The 18,350-nt window shown below is 38.0% G+C and overlaps 1 protein-coding gene across 6 annotated transcripts in view; it reads right to left on the minus strand.

The window, feature by feature from the left end:
- The window catches only part of LOC136881228 (sialin), a 227,372-nt gene that overhangs the window by 86,776 nt on the left and 122,246 nt on the right, over positions 1–18,350 (minus strand). For all 6 annotated transcript variants that reach the window (XR_011018734.1, XR_010861007.2, XM_067153983.2 and 3 more), the window contains one exon: positions 16,275–16,407. Coding sequence is in view for 4 of the 6 variants with exons in the window: in XM_067153983.2 (XP_067010084.2) it covers positions 16,275–16,407 (133 nt within the window). In the remaining 2 variants the exon portion in view is untranslated. The remainder of the gene's footprint in view (positions 1–16,274; positions 16,408–18,350) is intronic.

Below are 18,350 nucleotides of genomic sequence, written 5' to 3' on the forward strand. Positions count from 1 at the left end.
CTAAATTTAATGGGAGGCAGACAAACCCTTTAGATTTTTTAAACACTGTTAAGAAACGGTTTGAAAAGCGAATCGAAGAAGGAATCATTGAATGGGAAGAAGCGTTGGAAATAACTGGTAAAGCTTTTATTGGGGAAACGAAATCATGGTTTGCGGTGTATAAGAGCAGCATGACCAGTATGGTGGAATTCCGGAAATATTTCACGGAAAAATTTTGGAGTGAAGCTATACAAAGTAGGGAAAGAGAACGCATTGTCTTTGGGAAATTTAGGCCACACGAAGGAGTTTCTATGACCGAATATTTTTTAGCCCACGTTATGATTTGTAAAAACGTAGATGGGATGTCAGCGGAGAGAGATATTGTGAAGTTATTACTCAGGCATTTTCCCAACAAAATCCGCGAAGCTAGCTGTATGCAACAGATAGAGTCTATTCAGGGAATGGAAAGATTGCTAGCAAGTTTCGATGCGTTAGGAAATAGTAATAGTACACGAGAGCACGCAAACTATCAGACACCACCCAGAAGACAAGAACACAATCACCGTGGTCAGTTTCAACCTAGACAACAACCTGTAGGTAATCAGTCACTCCAGCAAAATAGGAATGTTCAGAGGGAACGCAATGTAGAGGAAGGTACAAGCCGAAATCAGGATACAAGGAGACAAAGTAATTTAAACTGATAGTAGACGGTAATGAGAGATCAGATTATCAGTCTTCAGTACATGTTGCGAGAAATTGTGTAATGACGCACATGAATTATGATCTCGATGTCAGAGATGAGTTATTACGGGAGGTTGAAGTGAATCAAGTCGAAGTTGGTAGTAAAATTGAGAACCCCGTTGTTACAATCGTTATATGGAGGGCGCAGTATCAGGCTTTATTGGATTCAGGCAGTCAAAGATCATGTGTAAGTTCGAAGTGGTATGAGGACAGAAAGAAGGAGAATATTGAGATTGAAGAAATGCCTGTGAAATCCACATATATCGTCACTGCTGTAGGTAAACGATCCAAGCAAATATGTAAACAAGTTGCCATACCTATTTGTATTAACGGGAAGTCGAAAATTCAGATCTGTCTTGTTATTCCGAATCTTATATTTGATGTTATCTTGGGATCTGACTGGCTAAGTTTATACTCAGCTCGGTTAGATTACAATGTGGCGATAGTATATTTAAGGTGGGATAATGAGGATGTTAAAGTCACGTGGGATGCCGAAGTTCAGACGAAAGTCGAGGTTTGTAACATGTGGTGTGTTAATGAGGTTTCAAAAGATGAATAAGAGAGAGCGGATTTTAAGTTGTGTGAAGTGTGGTTAGAGGAGAACCACGATGATGCTTTGAGAGAAGCGGTAGATAGTAGCAATTTGGAAGAAGGTCAGAGGGACCGATTGTTGTATGTATTGAGAGAACACAAGGAAGTATTTTCATCGAAACCTGGCAAAACACATGTGTATGAACACTCATTTTCAGTGCTGGATAAAAGTATATTCGCTGGACCGAGATATCCGATACTACATAAATATGCTAAAGCGGTAGACAATCAAATTGAAGCTATGTTAGAGGATGGTATTATTGAAGTTTCGAGTAGTCAGTGTGTCAATCCTTTATTGGTTGTGCGTAAGAACGACAGTTCTGTCCGTTTGTGTATTGATGGGAGGGAGATGAACAGACGTATTGCTGCTGATCAATTAAAATCGTTAACTGTAGAGGAGCTGATACAGGATTTTCAAGGGAAAGTTTGGTTTTCTACTGTAGATTTACGTCGTAGTTTCTGGCAGATTCCGTTAACGGAGGAAGATAGACCTTTAACAGCTTTCAGTCACAAGAGTAATCTGTATCAATTCTGTCGTGTCCCATATGGTACTCATACTAGTTCTTCTGCTTTAATTCGTGCTTTGAATATTGCTCTGGGGAACGAAGCCGACCACTATGCCACTATTTATATTGATGATTTAGTAATTTCGTCTTGCAGTCTCGAAAAGCATTTAGAACATCTCGACAGGGTATTTACCAAGTTAGAACAGGCAGGTTTCACTCTTAAACTGGAGAAATGCATTTTTTGTCAGCCCGAAGTCATCTTTTTAGGACACCGTGTATCTGCAGTAGGTGTGACTCCAGAAAGCACGAGAATAGAGAAAATATTGAATGCAAAAAGGCCCAGGAATATAAAAGAATTGAGATCATACATTGGAGTATGTAACTTTTTTAGAAGATTTGTTTTAAGATTTTCCTACTTATTAGAGCCGTTTAGAGATTTGCTGAAAGCTGGCAATAAGTGGAAGTGGGCAGAATACCATGAGAAGGCATTTGAAGAGCTAAAAGATGGTTTTAGGAAAGCTGTGATTTTGAAATATCCTAGAGGAGATAAGAAGTATGTTATGTTGACTGATGCATCACATTGTGGCATTGCTGGAGTTCTATGTCAGGAGGATGATGAGAACAACTTAGGGATTGTTTCATTGGCTTCGAGAGGGCTTAGTGCAGCTGAGAAACGCTATACGATTACTGAATTAGAGTTCTTAGTGATTATTTACTCTCTAAGTAAGTTCAGGATGTACGTGTTGGGTACTAAATTTGAGATCTGGACCGACCATCATGCGCTATCTTTTATTTCTACTTGCAAATTGTCATCTAACAGGGTCAGTAGATGGATTTTAGCAATACAAGAGTATGATTTTAAAGTGGTACACATTAAAGGCAAGAACAATGTGTTAGCCGATTTGCTATCCAGAGACCGAGATTTGTGTAATGAAGGTAGTGTTATTAAGATCCAGGAAGGCATTTTAATCTGTGTATGTCTTCATAAAGACAATAAGGAAGCCTTGAATAGATTAAAGAAGATGCGTTTTGAACAATCTCAGGATAATGAATGTAAAGATGTGATAAGAGAACTTGAGAATGGAGATCAGGAAAGTGTGAAGAAAGGTAGACACACCTATAGAATGGTTGATCAATTTTTAACGAAGAATTGTGGTGACGATCGTTGGCGTATATGTGTACCTAAGTCTTTGAGAACGGAATTAATTTGGTTCATTCATAAGGAGTTGGGACATTTTGGTGCAAGTAAAGTGTTGTATGAGATCCAGAGAAGTTTTGTTTGGGATAAGATGGGAAGGGAAATTAGGAAAACTATTTCCTCTTGTGATTTATGCCAACGAAGTAAAGCTCCCAATAGGTACCTCGAAGGACCTAGGCAAGCGGTCATTACTGAGAAAACTGGTGATCTTGTTTGTATTGACTTATTTGGACCCGTAGTTCGTGGTAAATATGGCTATCAATACGTTTTTGTGGTGATTGACGCTTTTTCCAAATTAGTCAGATTGTATCCGATGAGAAAAGCGACAGGTCTTAGTTGCAGTAAGATTATTAGTGACAAGTATGTTCAGGAATTAGGTATGCCTAGTAGCGGATAGCGGATCTCAATTTACATCGAAGAAGTGGAAGGCTGTGATGACAGAGTTAGATATCACACATGTTTTTTCCTCAATTAGGAATCCGCAAGGGAATATGTGTGAACGCACAATGAAGGAATTAGGTAGGATGTTTAGATCTTTAGTTCATGACAAGCACACTGCGTGGGTTGGTTCTTTAGCGTTGATTGAGAAATGGATTAATATGGTACAGCATGATAGCACGAAATTCACCCCATTAGAGGTTCATTTTGGCAGCAATCCTAGGAATGAGCTGACAAAAGTACTAGGTATTACACAAGAACCTCAGCGGGACTCTCAGATATATATCAGATTAGCGAGAGAGAATTTGATTAAAGCGGCCGAGAAGCGTAGCAGACAGCAGAAACGTCAGGTGTTAGACGAATTTCAGGTAGGAGATTCTGTTCTGTTACGTGTTCTCATGCTCTCGTCCAGTGAAGAGAAAGTGACGAAGAAATTCTTTTTGTTGTATCCGGGTCCATTCCAGATTCATTGTCGGGTTGGTCCCTGTGCATACAGATTGAAAGATGGTAATCGTGTCATGTTGGGCACTTATAATATTCATTCGCTGAGATGATATATTTCTGCGAATTAAGTGTAATGTCTCCCCGATGTTGTTTAACAACATTAAATGTACTTGAGTTAGAAAACGTGAATTCATGTATAGGTTGTGAACCTAGACCTGACACCATTGTAGAAGCCATGAGTAACTTGGGATTTTGTTTTGAAACTGCAGAAGGAAATTAATGCAATAATTTTCTAAGTAGTAATATTTTTGCAATGAAAACAAGAAATTGCTTGCGGCCATCTAAGAGAGGTAAGCCGCGTGTGATTACGTGTGTGTGTGGTGTATATATTATGATAACCTGGAACTGCCGAACACTTTGATGGTGAAGTGCAAAGATAGAGTTATTTACCTGTTGTTTTGTTGTATATATTATGAGTGTTGCTGACGAACTTTCGCAAGAAAATCGGCAGGAATTATTACTGATGTTATCTGATATCGTTGAAACAGACACTCTACAGTGAGATACAAGATTTGGTTATGTATATTTTTTATTAAGTGTTTGTAAGATGTAATGATGTATATATCAGCCGTTTTGTTGTAGTGTGTTATTTTCATATATGTTATATCTGTAAATAACAGGAGGGCGTATCAGGCTTCTCCAGCCCTACTAATTTAATATAATATCATTTTACGCGATATCATTTGATATCAAGTTTATCCGCCATCGGCAATTATTTGTAATAACATATTTATTCAACGTCAATCATTTGTAATCAAGGACTTTTGGAATCATATTGTATATATGATAACATCGCTTTATTATTTAAATTATTATATTATGTAGGATAGGAATTCATTATGTTGTAAATACGGTCAATATGTTGAGACATAGTTGTTTTCATTTCATCTCATATTTGTGTATACGGAGGGTTATTCTTGAAGCTGGGGATTTTGCGTGACTCATGGGTTTGGGGAAGGCAGTAAACAGCGACCCGTGTGCGAGGCTTGCATACCAGCAGAGTACATCATCGCCACGCCTACTGCACTCGACAAGAAAGAAGAGAAGGGGAGATGATAATGCGATCTACGAATCAGATGTTTCGTTATATAGAGATCTGAGATGAAGCTGTTACCAAGAGTGGGGGAGCCCAGTGATATTATCAAGTGCGGAGCGAGATACTGAGAGATACTCCATCACTACTACTTCTACTGTGAACATCTACTTTGAACGACGTTATTTGATTTGTGAAACAGTGTGTGGTCGCTCCGCGACATAGTTATTTTTGTACAAGGTGTTGTCGCTTCGATACAGTACTTAGGTGCGGTAATGTTATCGGATCTGCGTGAAACGAAACAAGCTTACGGCTTGTGTTATTTTCAGTAAATATTGTGGACGAAGAACTATGTTTAGTTCAAGTCTACGGAAATTTGGTACAAGTCTGTACCGTATAAATAGTATAGCTCAGTTGGATTGAGATTTCTACTAATATGGAAAAATTAATATCTCTGAATTTTCTCCTCATACGATCAACGCTGATCAGTTATTACAAGTATAGGGACAATGTCTAATTTAAAGACTAGGCAAATAGGGAGTGCTAGTCCAGATAGCCCGTACCATATCAGAGAAGGAAGGAAGGATGTCCGTGGAGCAAATTCTACATCGAGAAGAAGAGAACGAGTAACCACGGAAACCAGATGACTTCAACGGAAGCTGCAATTGGTGAGCTTCAATTAGATAAAGCAAGCAATATTAATTCAGTAAAGTAAATTATAAATTCCTCCACGCTTTAAGAAACTTTTCCGATTCATCTCATTTTTTTTGTATAATAAATTCATTTGTATTTTATATTGCATTAATTTTCTTTCTTAAGCGATACTTAATGGTTAATTATTTAAAATCCTACCCCTGTGATTTAAGTATAAGTCTCTATGCTAGTAAATATAAATTTTGGTTTACAGTTTTGTTTAAAACTGTAACCCTGGTGCCCAAACATTACATAGAGAAATGGGAAACCATGGAATGGTAATTGTTTCTATTTGCGTGGCAATTTGCAGGCAAGCCACAAATAGTTTATTTGTTATTCATGTGTCCCAAGATAATAACTTTCATCTCCCCAAGTGTCTTGATGAGGGGTTGAACAGTTACATTTGGCGCCCAATGTGGGGCTCGAAAACCATTAAGTATTCATGGAAAGAAAGCAGTAAAGTAGAGTCTGTGTTTGTGGGGGTTAGGTGAGTGTCCATATAATTTGTATATGTGATTTTGGGGGAATCATGGCTGCACAAGGTGAAAAGGACATGAAATTACGTTGCGGAAACTTAGTAAAGGGAGGCAAGACGCTGAATTCTAGGAATGTTGTTGATGAAAGCATTGAAGTAGATAAAACGGTAGAGAGTGGTGGGAGCATGGAAAATAGCACAGAATCTGATGTAGCTAGGATGGAGGGCAAGAAAGAAAGTAATACGAATAGTGAAATGAATATTCAACAACTGTTTTTAATGATGCAAGGGATATTACAGCAAACGGATGAAATTAGGAAGGAAACAAAAGGGATAGATGAAATTAAGAAGGAAGTAGAGAGAATGAAAACTGAAATTAGCAAGGAAGTAGAGAAAACACAGACAGAGATTAAAGAAAATAGAAAGGAGATAGAACAGACGAAAACCGAAATTAGCAGAGAAGTTAATGCTAGGATGGACGCTTTAAATCATAGATTAGATGAATCACTAGAGCAGCAGAAACGTTTTGAGAATCAGTTAGCGGAACAGGAGATGAGACGTAGCCAACATGAGAAAGTCATAGATAATAAGTTAACTGAACTTAGGAGCGAAGTAGACCAGCAGATCACAGGAATTAATAGTAAAATTCAGGAACAAGTAGGAGAAGTTACTAAAGTTAGAGAACAAGTACAACAACAATTCGATGATCTATGTGGTAAGGTAGAGACTAATGCTAAAATATGTAATGAAATGTTGGTGAGTGACGTAGAAACTAAAGTAAAAAGGATAAATGAACGTATTGATAGGTCGTAGGCACAAATACGTAAAGAAATCAGAGAAAAGCAAGGTAATATAGGAAGTCAGTGCCATGGTACTAATTTCATATATGAAACTGAACTACCTAAATTTAATGGGAGGCAGACAAACCCTTTAGATTTTTTAAACACTGTTAAGAAACGGTTTGAAAAGCGAATCGAAGAAGGAATCATTGAATGGGAAGAAGCGTTGGAAATAACTGGTAAAGCTTTTATTGGGGAAACGAAATCATGGTTTGCGGTGTATAAGAGCAGCATGACCAGTATGGTGGAATTCCGGAAATATTTCACGGAAAAATTTTGGAGTGAAGCTATACAAAGTAGGGAAAGAGAACGCATTGTCTTTGGGAAATTTAGGCCACACGAAGGAGTTTCTATGACCGAATATTTTTTAGCCCACGTTATGATTTGTAAAAACGTAGATGGGATGTCAGCGGAGAGAGATATTGTGAAGTTATTACTCAGGCATTTTCCCAACAAAATCCGCGAAGCTAGCTGTATGCAACAGATAGAGTCTATTCAGGGAATGGAAAGATTGCTAGCAAGTTTCGATGCGTTAGGAAATAGTAATAGTACACGAGAGCACGCAAACTATCAGACACCACCCAGAAGACAAGAACACAATCACCGTGGTCAGTTTCAACCTAGACAACAACCTGTAGGTAATCAGTCACTCCAGCAAAATAGGAATGTTCAGAGGGAACGCAATGTAGAGGAAGGTACAAGCCGAAATCAGGATACAAGGAGACAAAGTAATTTAAACTGATAGTAGACGGTAATGAGAGATCAGATTATCAGTCTTCAGTACATGTTGCGAGAAATTGTGTAATGACGCACATGAATTATGATCTCGATGTCAGAGATGAGTTATTACGGGAGGTTGAAGTGAATCAAGTCGAAGTTGGTAGTAAAATTGAGAACCCCGTTGTTACAATCGTTATATGGAGGGCGCAGTATCAGGCTTTATTGGATTCAGGCAGTCAAAGATCATGTGTAAGTTCGAAGTGGTATGAGGACAGAAAGAAGGAGAATATTGAGATTGAAGAAATGCCTGTGAAATCCACATATATCGTCACTGCTGTAGGTAAACGATCCAAGCAAATATGTAAACAAGTTGCCATACCTATTTGTATTAACGGGAAGTCGAAAATTCAGATCTGTCTTGTTATTCCGAATCTTATATTTGATGTTATCTTGGGATCTGACTGGCTAAGTTTATACTCAGCTCGGTTAGATTACAATGTGGCGATAGTATATTTAAGGTGGGATAATGAGGATGTTAAAGTCACGTGGGATGCCGAAGTTCAGACGAAAGTCGAGGTTTGTAACATGTGGTGTGTTAATGAGGTTTCAAAAGATGAATAAGAGAGAGCGGATTTTAAGTTGTGTGAAGTGTGGTTAGAGGAGAACCACGATGATGCTTTGAGAGAAGCGGTAGATAGTAGCAATTTGGAAGAAGGTCAGAGGGACCGATTGTTGTATGTATTGAGAGAACACAAGGAAGTATTTTCATCGAAACCTGGCAAAACACATGTGTATGAACACTCATTTTCAGTGCTGGATAAAAGTATATTCGCTGGACCGAGATATCCGATACTACATAAATATGCTAAAGCGGTAGACAATCAAATTGAAGCTATGTTAGAGGATGGTATTATTGAAGTTTCGAGTAGTCAGTGTGTCAATCCTTTATTGGTTGTGCGTAAGAACGACAGTTCTGTCCGTTTGTGTATTGATGGGAGGGAGATGAACAGACGTATTGCTGCTGATCAATTAAAATCGTTAACTGTAGAGGAGCTGATACAGGATTTTCAAGGGAAAGTTTGGTTTTCTACTGTAGATTTACGTCGTAGTTTCTGGCAGATTCCGTTAACGGAGGAAGATAGACCTTTAACAGCTTTCAGTCACAAGAGTAATCTGTATCAATTCTGTCGTGTCCCATATGGTACTCATACTAGTTCTTCTGCTTTAATTCGTGCTTTGAATATTGCTCTGGGGAACGAAGCCGACCACTATGCCACTATTTATATTGATGATTTAGTAATTTCGTCTTGCAGTCTCGAAAAGCATTTAGAACATCTCGACAGGGTATTTACCAAGTTAGAACAGGCAGGTTTCACTCTTAAACTGGAGAAATGCATTTTTTGTCAGCCCGAAGTCATCTTTTTAGGACACCGTGTATCTGCAGTAGGTGTGACTCCAGAAAGCACGAGAATAGAGAAAATATTGAATGCAAAAAGGCCCAGGAATATAAAAGAATTGAGATCATACATTGGAGTATGTAACTTTTTTAGAAGATTTGTTTTAAGATTTTCCTACTTATTAGAGCCGTTTAGAGATTTGCTGAAAGCTGGCAATAAGTGGAAGTGGGCAGAATACCATGAGAAGGCATTTGAAGAGCTAAAAGATGGTTTTAGGAAAGCTGTGATTTTGAAATATCCTAGAGGAGATAAGAAGTATGTTATGTTGACTGATGCATCACATTGTGGCATTGCTGGAGTTCTATGTCAGGAGGATGATGAGAACAACTTAGGGATTGTTTCATTGGCTTCGAGAGGGCTTAGTGCAGCTGAGAAACGCTATACGATTACTGAATTAGAGTTCTTAGTGATTATTTACTCTCTAAGTAAGTTCAGGATGTACGTGTTGGGTACTAAATTTGAGATCTGGACCGACCATCATGCGCTATCTTTTATTTCTACTTGCAAATTGTCATCTAACAGGGTCAGTAGATGGATTTTAGCAATACAAGAGTATGATTTTAAAGTGGTACACATTAAAGGCAAGAACAATGTGTTAGCCGATTTGCTATCCAGAGACCGAGATTTGTGTAATGAAGGTAGTGTTATTAAGATCCAGGAAGGCATTTTAATCTGTGTATGTCTTCATAAAGACAATAAGGAAGCCTTGAATAGATTAAAGAAGATGCGTTTTGAACAATCTCAGGATAATGAATGTAAAGATGTGATAAGAGAACTTGAGAATGGAGATCAGGAAAGTGTGAAGAAAGGTAGACACACCTATAGAATGGTTGATCAATTTTTAACGAAGAATTGTGGTGACGATCGTTGGCGTATATGTGTACCTAAGTCTTTGAGAACGGAATTAATTTGGTTCATTCATAAGGAGTTGGGACATTTTGGTGCAAGTAAAGTGTTGTATGAGATCCAGAGAAGTTTTGTTTGGGATAAGATGGGAAGGGAAATTAGGAAAACTATTTCCTCTTGTGATTTATGCCAACGAAGTAAAGCTCCCAATAGGTACCTCGAAGGACCTAGGCAAGCGGTCATTACTGAGAAAACTGGTGATCTTGTTTGTATTGACTTATTTGGACCCGTAGTTCGTGGTAAATATGGCTATCAATACGTTTTTGTGGTGATTGACGCTTTTTCCAAATTAGTCAGATTGTATCCGATGAGAAAAGCGACAGGTCTTAGTTGCAGTAAGATTATTAGTGACAAGTATGTTCAGGAATTAGGTATGCCTAGTAGCGGATAGCGGATCTCAATTTACATCGAAGAAGTGGAAGGCTGTGATGACAGAGTTAGATATCACACATGTTTTTTCCTCAATTAGGAATCCGCAAGGGAATATGTGTGAACGCACAATGAAGGAATTAGGTAGGATGTTTAGATCTTTAGTTCATGACAAGCACACTGCGTGGGTTGGTTCTTTAGCGTTGATTGAGAAATGGATTAATATGGTACAGCATGATAGCACGAAATTCACCCCATTAGAGGTTCATTTTGGCAGCAATCCTAGGAATGAGCTGACAAAAGTACTAGGTATTACACAAGAACCTCAGCGGGACTCTCAGATATATATCAGATTAGCGAGAGAGAATTTGATTAAAGCGGCCGAGAAGCGTAGCAGACAGCAGAAACGTCAGGTGTTAGACGAATTTCAGGTAGGAGATTCTGTTCTGTTACGTGTTCTCATGCTCTCGTCCAGTGAAGAGAAAGTGACGAAGAAATTCTTTTTGTTGTATCCGGGTCCATTCCAGATTCATTGTCGGGTTGGTCCCTGTGCATACAGATTGAAAGATGGTAATCGTGTCATGTTGGGCACTTATAATATTCATTCGCTGAGATGATATATTTCTGCGAATTAAGTGTAATGTCTCCCCGATGTTGTTTAACAACATTAAATGTACTTGAGTTAGAAAACGTGAATTCATGTATAGGTTGTGAACCTAGACCTGACACCATTGTAGAAGCCATGAGTAACTTGGGATTTTGTTTTGAAACTGCAGAAGGAAATTAATGCAATAATTTTCTAAGTAGTAATATTTTTGCAATGAAAACAAGAAATTGCTTGCGGCCATCTAAGAGAGGTAAGCCGCGTGTGATTACGTGTGTGTGTGGTGTATATATTATGATAACCTGGAACTGCCGAACACTTTGATGGTGAAGTGCAAAGATAGAGTTATTTACCTGTTGTTTTGTTGTATATATTATGAGTGTTGCTGACGAACTTTCGCAAGAAAATCGGCAGGAATTATTACTGATGTTATCTGATATCGTTGAAACAGACACTCTACAGTGAGATACAAGATTTGGTTATGTATATTTTTTATTAAGTGTTTGTAAGATGTAATGATGTATATATCAGCCGTTTTGTTGTAGTGTGTTATTTTCATATATGTTATATCTGTAAATAACAGGAGGGCGTATCAGGCTTCTCCAGCCCTACTAATTTAATATAATATCATTTTACGCGATATCATTTGATATCAAGTTTATCCGCCATCGGCAATTATTTGTAATAACATATTTATTCAACGTCAATCATTTGTAATCAAGGACTTTTGGAATCATATTGTATATATGATAACATCGCTTTATTATTTAAATTATTATATTATGTAGGATAGGAATTCATTATGTTGTAAATACGGTCAATATGTTGAGACATAGTTGTTTTCATTTCATCTCATATTTGTGTATACGGAGGGTTATTCTTGAAGCTGGGGATTTTGCGTGACTCATGGGTTTGGGGAAGGCAGTAAACAGCGACCCGTGTGCGAGGCTTGCATACCAGCAGAGTACATCATCGCCACGCCTACTGCACTCGACAAGAAAGAAGAGAAGGGGAGATGATAATGCGATCTACGAATCAGATGTTTCGTTATATAGAGATCTGAGATGAAGCTGTTACCAAGAGTGGGGGAGCCCAGTGATATTATCAAGTGCGGAGCGAGATACTGAGAGATACTCCATCACTACTACTTCTACTGTGAACATCTACTTTGAACGACGTTATTTGATTTGTGAAACAGTGTGTGGTCGCTCCGCGACATAGTTATTTTTGTACAAGGTGTTGTCGCTTCGATACAGTACTTAGGTGCGGTAATGTTATCGGATCTGCGTGAAACGAAACAAGCTTACGGCTTGTGTTATTTTCAGTAAATATTGTGGACGAAGAACTATGTTTAGTTCAAGTCTACGGAAATTTGGTACAAGTCTGTACCGTATAAATAGTATAGCTCAGTTGGATTGAGATTTCTACTAATATGGAAAAATTAATATCTCTGAATTTTCTCCTCATACGATCAACGCTGATCAGTTATTACAAGTATAGGGCCAATGTCTAATTTAAAGACTAGGCAAATAGGGAGTGCTAGTCCAGATAGCCCGTACCATATCAGAGAAGGAAGGAAGGATGTCCATGAAGCAAATTCTACATCGAGAAGAAGAGAACGAGTAACCTCGGAAACCAGATGACTTCAACGGAAGGTGCAATTGGTGAGCTTCAATTAGATAAAGCAAGCAATATTAAATTCAGTAAAGTAAATTATAAATTCCTCCACGCTTTAAGAAACTTTTCCGATTCATCTCATTTTTTTTAAAATAATAAATTCATTTGTATTTTATATTGCATTAATTTTCTTTCTTAAGCGATACTTAATGGTTAATTATTTAAAATCCTATCCCTGTGATTTAAGTATAAGTCTCTAAGCTAGTAAATATAAATTTTGGTTTACCCTGGTGCCCAAACATTACATAGAGAAATGGGAAACCATGGAATGGTAATTGTTTCTATTTGCATGGCAATTTGCGGGCAAGCCACAAATAGTTTATTTGTTATTCATGTGTCCCAAGATAATAACTTTCATCTCCCCAAGTGTCTTGATGAGGGGTTGAACAGTTACAATGTGTCGCTGAGACGAATTTTGATGCTCTTAATACCGTTTAAGTCCACGTTCAGCCTCCGTTGAGACGGAAGGCTGAATGGGGTTTAATAGTAAATAGTTTAAAATGACCGAGTCACAAGGCTGATTGCTGACAGTCTCAAAGACAGTTAAAATCGTGTTGATCATATCTATAGCACAACGGATGAATCCCCGTAGCTATCACTTATTACATTTTTGAAGGGATTAAATACTTCCCAGGAAATTCAAGCTTCTACAAGGATAAAGTTTTACTGGAAAATAAAATAATCGAAAACTTGAATTCAAACACATCTAAATAACTCCAAAACTATAGACATGATACTGTATAGGCTTTTGGGCTTATGCCATGTCAAGAAAATAAGGTGAAATTCTTTACATTTCACAGAGAACTGTGCTCTGCGTCCTCAGAAGAAATCTCGACTGGACTGGACTCCATATACTGTATCTTATTCATAAGCTGAAAGTGACAAGACATGAAGCCAGCAAGAATGACTGTAGGAACAAACAAGTGGGAACAATGGCAAGGGGCAACATAGCACTTGCAATAGGAGAAAAAAGCTGTTAGGAATATACTCGGTAATAATAATGGCGTGTAGCCTCTGGAGAGGCCTGGTGCAGGTCTTTTGAGTGGACATCTTATAGGCGACCTGTGCATATGTGAGGATATGGTCCTCTGCATAATGAACTCTAGTGTTGAAGACGGCACATTCACCCAGTCCCCAAGCAATTGGAGTTAAACAAGGAAGGTTAAAATCCCTGACCCATCCTGGAATCAACCTGGGACCCCTTGGATTTAAGGCCAGCACACTAACCATTTAGCCATTGAGCCAGACAATATACTCAGTGAATAAAGCCATGTATATGAACTGGCAAGGGGCTGCCTGGTCGAAGTGGTAAAGGCGTGCTCAGTTCGCCCGGAAGGACATGGGTTCGTATCCCCGTCAGGAAGCCGTAAAATTTAAGAAACGAGCTTTCCACTTCCGGAGGTGCACATGGCCCTGAGGTTCACTCAACTTACGCAGAAAATGAGTACCAGGTTAATTTCTGGGGGCAAAGGCAGCCGGGTGTAGAGCCAATCACTCTACCCATCAAGTGCCGAGGTTACGGATAGTGGAAGCTTTTACCTTCCATCCCTCCAAGGGCCTTCATGGCTGTACGGAGATGACTTTGCTATACAAACTGGCATTGGTGGAAGGGTCATACAAGTACGAAAGAAATGAAAGAGAATATATTACCTAGTCAAGGGATAATTATGGATTTATCACCACTATTTTTTTTTTTTTTTTTGTACCTGACAAACATGTGACTACACTTACACATTTGAAACCCCTTTAGATGTGGTTCTCTATCTGATGGGGCAAGTGGGCTGTGATATCATATTTTCATGTGGCCAAGCAACAAGTGGATTGCCAGCAGTGTGGTACGGGAGTTGTGAAAATTGCAGTTCTCCACAGCAGAATTGTATATGAATTTCATTCAGAGTTATAAGAAGTATTGGAGTGGCAAGATGGGTTCAGATGTTCCAGTGTGGATGTGCATTAACAGTCTACCTGCTTGATGGAGGCTCTTATATGTCTGTTTACAGAGATGTGTTAGTTGCAGTTAATGAACAATGCTTAGAAAACAGGAGGTGGACTGTGCAGGAATTAATCAAACCTACAGGAATGTCTACCTTCATGGTATTTCAAAGTATGCATGGTTGCTGCCAAGAAGGTGTTCCTCAATTAAATAAGATACAGTGACAATCTTTTCACTATTTGATGCTTTTTATGCTTGCAAATGCACAACTGATTTCCAATGGAGATTATCTGATTTTTGTTATTCTGGAAATGTAGGGAATACGTACTAATTTCAAGACTTGAGGGAGTTTTGCTGAACTTGGAGTAACTCGATTATGTACCTAGCATCACCCTGGATGATTAAAAATTGCTACAATGTAACAACATAATCATTTACTCATCTTGCACTTGTATAGAGATATAGAGCTCAATGGAGTATTTTTAGAATTTTAAGTTAGGTAATCAGAGATCTGATTATAGAGAAATAACCCAGGAAGAAAAATATTGGGAAGATTATTAATGATGGACGGGAAGATGAAGAAGAATCTGACTTCATTGACTGCATATGTATGGAAAAAGTTAACCATAAAGAACTGACAAATTTTTCAGTCAAACCTGAGGTAAGTTTTGTTAGTATGCAAGAGCAGTGATAGCGAAGTTGAAAATGGATACTGTAGTACATTTACAAGTACAAAGAGAAAAGAGGATTAAAAATATGTGGTTACTTGAAGATAAGCAAGTCCAGAAAGACTTTGTGAAGGAATTAATAAAAACAGTACATCGGATGGAGACTGAGAATGTTGAAGAAGAATGAAAGAATTTTAACTGAGCATTTGTCAGCAGTGCAGACTGAGTATGTGGTAGACTAATAGGAAAGAGAAGACTGAAGAAAGTAGGAGGAAGTTCACTGAAGATGAAAGAATACGTAAGAAAGTAGTTGCTGAAGAAAAGCTGAAAATTATTCTCAGGAAATTAAAGATCTAAACGTTAGAAAGAAACTATTATATGGAACTGTAAAAATCAGGAAGAGTGAAAGTGCTAATACCAAATTTGCAAAGGGCAAAGATGAAGGAGTGATATTGATAGCAGCAGAAGAAACAACAAAATAGGTGGGAAGAATATCTTCATTGTTAAAAGCAGAGAAGAATAATAAAAAGCAAACCAATCTTATAAAAGTAAGATATTCAAATATGGAGTGATGTTAGAAAGAAGTAGGCAGAAATAATTTGGAAGTATTTTAGAGATAAATGAAGAAAAAATGGCAAAGAAACCATATAATTTGTAATGAAAGCTAAGAGAGGCTGAGGAAGATCCAGATTACAATGGATGGACCTGACTATGAACAGCATAAAACATGCAGAAAACAGTCATGCATGAAGAGTGGTGGAAAAATAGAGTAAAATAGAAGGGACTATTGATTCACTTGCAGCTGGATTAAAGAAATAATGATAATGATGTTAATGGTAATATCATGTAGTTTTCTAGATAAGTGTTAATCAGAAGTTGAATAAGGGAGAGAAAAAGAAATCTTATAGCACATTATTTTCTAAGAAAACATCAGGATACTAACATACAACCACTGAAATCTTCCGAACTGTTGTTATGCTGAGAAAACTTCGTTTCAGCATATAGTCCATTACTGCTGAGAATACAAGTCCAAACAGGAATTTGCTCAAGTCTGGTAGACCTGACACCAGACCATTCTGTAAATAAATAAGTATGGTAAATAAATAAAATGTTTTGGACCATGCTCTTCTGTATATAACACATTATGAGAAATGCAGGAGAGATTCTCTTAGATACTCTTAGAAACATGTTAATTAAGTTAGGTGCTGTATACAGTATTTAGCACCTACTTAAGAAGGACAATAAAACAATATTAATTATGGGAACTATCTGATCTGAAATGACATAAGTTACTATTGTAGCACTTAGCCATGTCTTAACTATTTTATGATTACCCTACTCTTAAAATTATATGATTCTTCATTACAGAAACTGATCATCAATAGACTAGCCATAAGACATAGTACAGAGTAGTTAAATAAAATTACTGTGCATAAAGGTGGTTTCTGAGGAGGACTGTAAAACATATTAATGGTTGAGATTATAATGCTCTACCCCAGTAGGTACTGTAGAGGTAATAATATAAAATAATGGAAGACATTTTCAATTTCATATGACTGTATGACTTCCATTGTGTACCATCTTGTGGGGAGTAATAACTCAGACTTTGTTGGCAGTTTCCCATCGAAATGGCCAAAGATCACTTCCTGGTCAATATACATAAAATTTGAAGGAAACCTAAAATCCTCTCTATCTGTATGTGTTGTTTTTTTTTCTTTTTTCACATCACATCACACCGACACAGACACGTCTTATGGCGATGATGTGATAGAAAGGGCTAGTACTGTGGGAAAGAAGTAATCGTGGCCTTCATTAATTGCCTGGTGTGAAAGTGGAAAACCACTGAAAACCATCTTCAGGGATGCCATCAGTGGGGTTCAAACCTGTTATCTCCTGAATGCAAGCTGACAGCTATGTGACCCAAACTGTGTACCAACTCACTCCGTAATACCTAGTTTCAAAATTAGTTTTTTTCTTTGTAACTACATAATGACTCTATAGAAGTTCATGAAATTGGATATGACCAAGAACCATGGACATAGGTATTCCTTTTTAACCCTCTGGTAAGCATACCAACACCTGTGACTCCAGCAGTCACACATGTTGTACTTCTTTTTATAACATATCAATCAATTACCACACAAATATGAAGGATGAGAGTTTTCCACCTAATCAATACTTTATTATACACAGTGTCTAATAATTTAAATTACATTCAAATCAAATCAAAATCTCTTTATTTGCAAATGAGGTGTCCACCTCAGTGGCAAATGGTACACTAAAATACATTATTGTCAAGCACTAAATATTAAATTAACAAGAAGAAAATTTTCCTATAATACAATATTATACAATTTACGCTAACAATTTTTTCTATTAAACACCCAACTCATCCTTAATAAATTTATATTATTTACAAAATTCTACTTATAATATCTCCTATACTACTTACAAATATAGTCAACTGATATACAGTATGTGGAATTACTTCAAATGATACTATACAACTGGTATAAGATTAAAATTTACATTGCATTTATTTTTTTATTATTTTTTTAGTCCGCCTCTGTGGTGTAGTGGTTAGCGTGATTAGCTGCCACCCCCGGAGGTCCGGGTTCGATTCCCGGCTCTGCCACGAAATTTGAAAAGTGGTACGAGGGCTGGAACGGGGTCCACTCAGCCTCGGGAGGTCAACTGAGTAGAGGTGGGTTCGATTCCCACCTCAGCCATCCTGGAAGTGGTTTTCCGTGGTTTCCCACTTCTCCTCCAGGCGAATGCCGGGATGGTACCTAACTTAAGGCCACGGCCACTTCCTTCCCTCTTCCTTGCCTATCCCTTCCAATCTTCCCTTCCAATCTTCCCATCCCTCCACAAGGCCCCTGTTCAGCATAGCAGGTGAGGCCGCCTGGGCGAGGTACTGGTCATTCTCCCCAGTTGTATCCCACGACCAAGAGTCTGAAGCTCCAGGACACTGCCCTTGAGGCGGTAGAGGTGGGATCCCTCGCTGAGTCCGAGGGAA

This window comes from Anabrus simplex, chromosome 1, assembly GCF_040414725.1.
Source record: "Anabrus simplex isolate iqAnaSimp1 chromosome 1, ASM4041472v1, whole genome shotgun sequence".
Classification (NCBI taxonomy): Eukaryota; Metazoa; Arthropoda; class Insecta; order Orthoptera; family Tettigoniidae; genus Anabrus; species Anabrus simplex.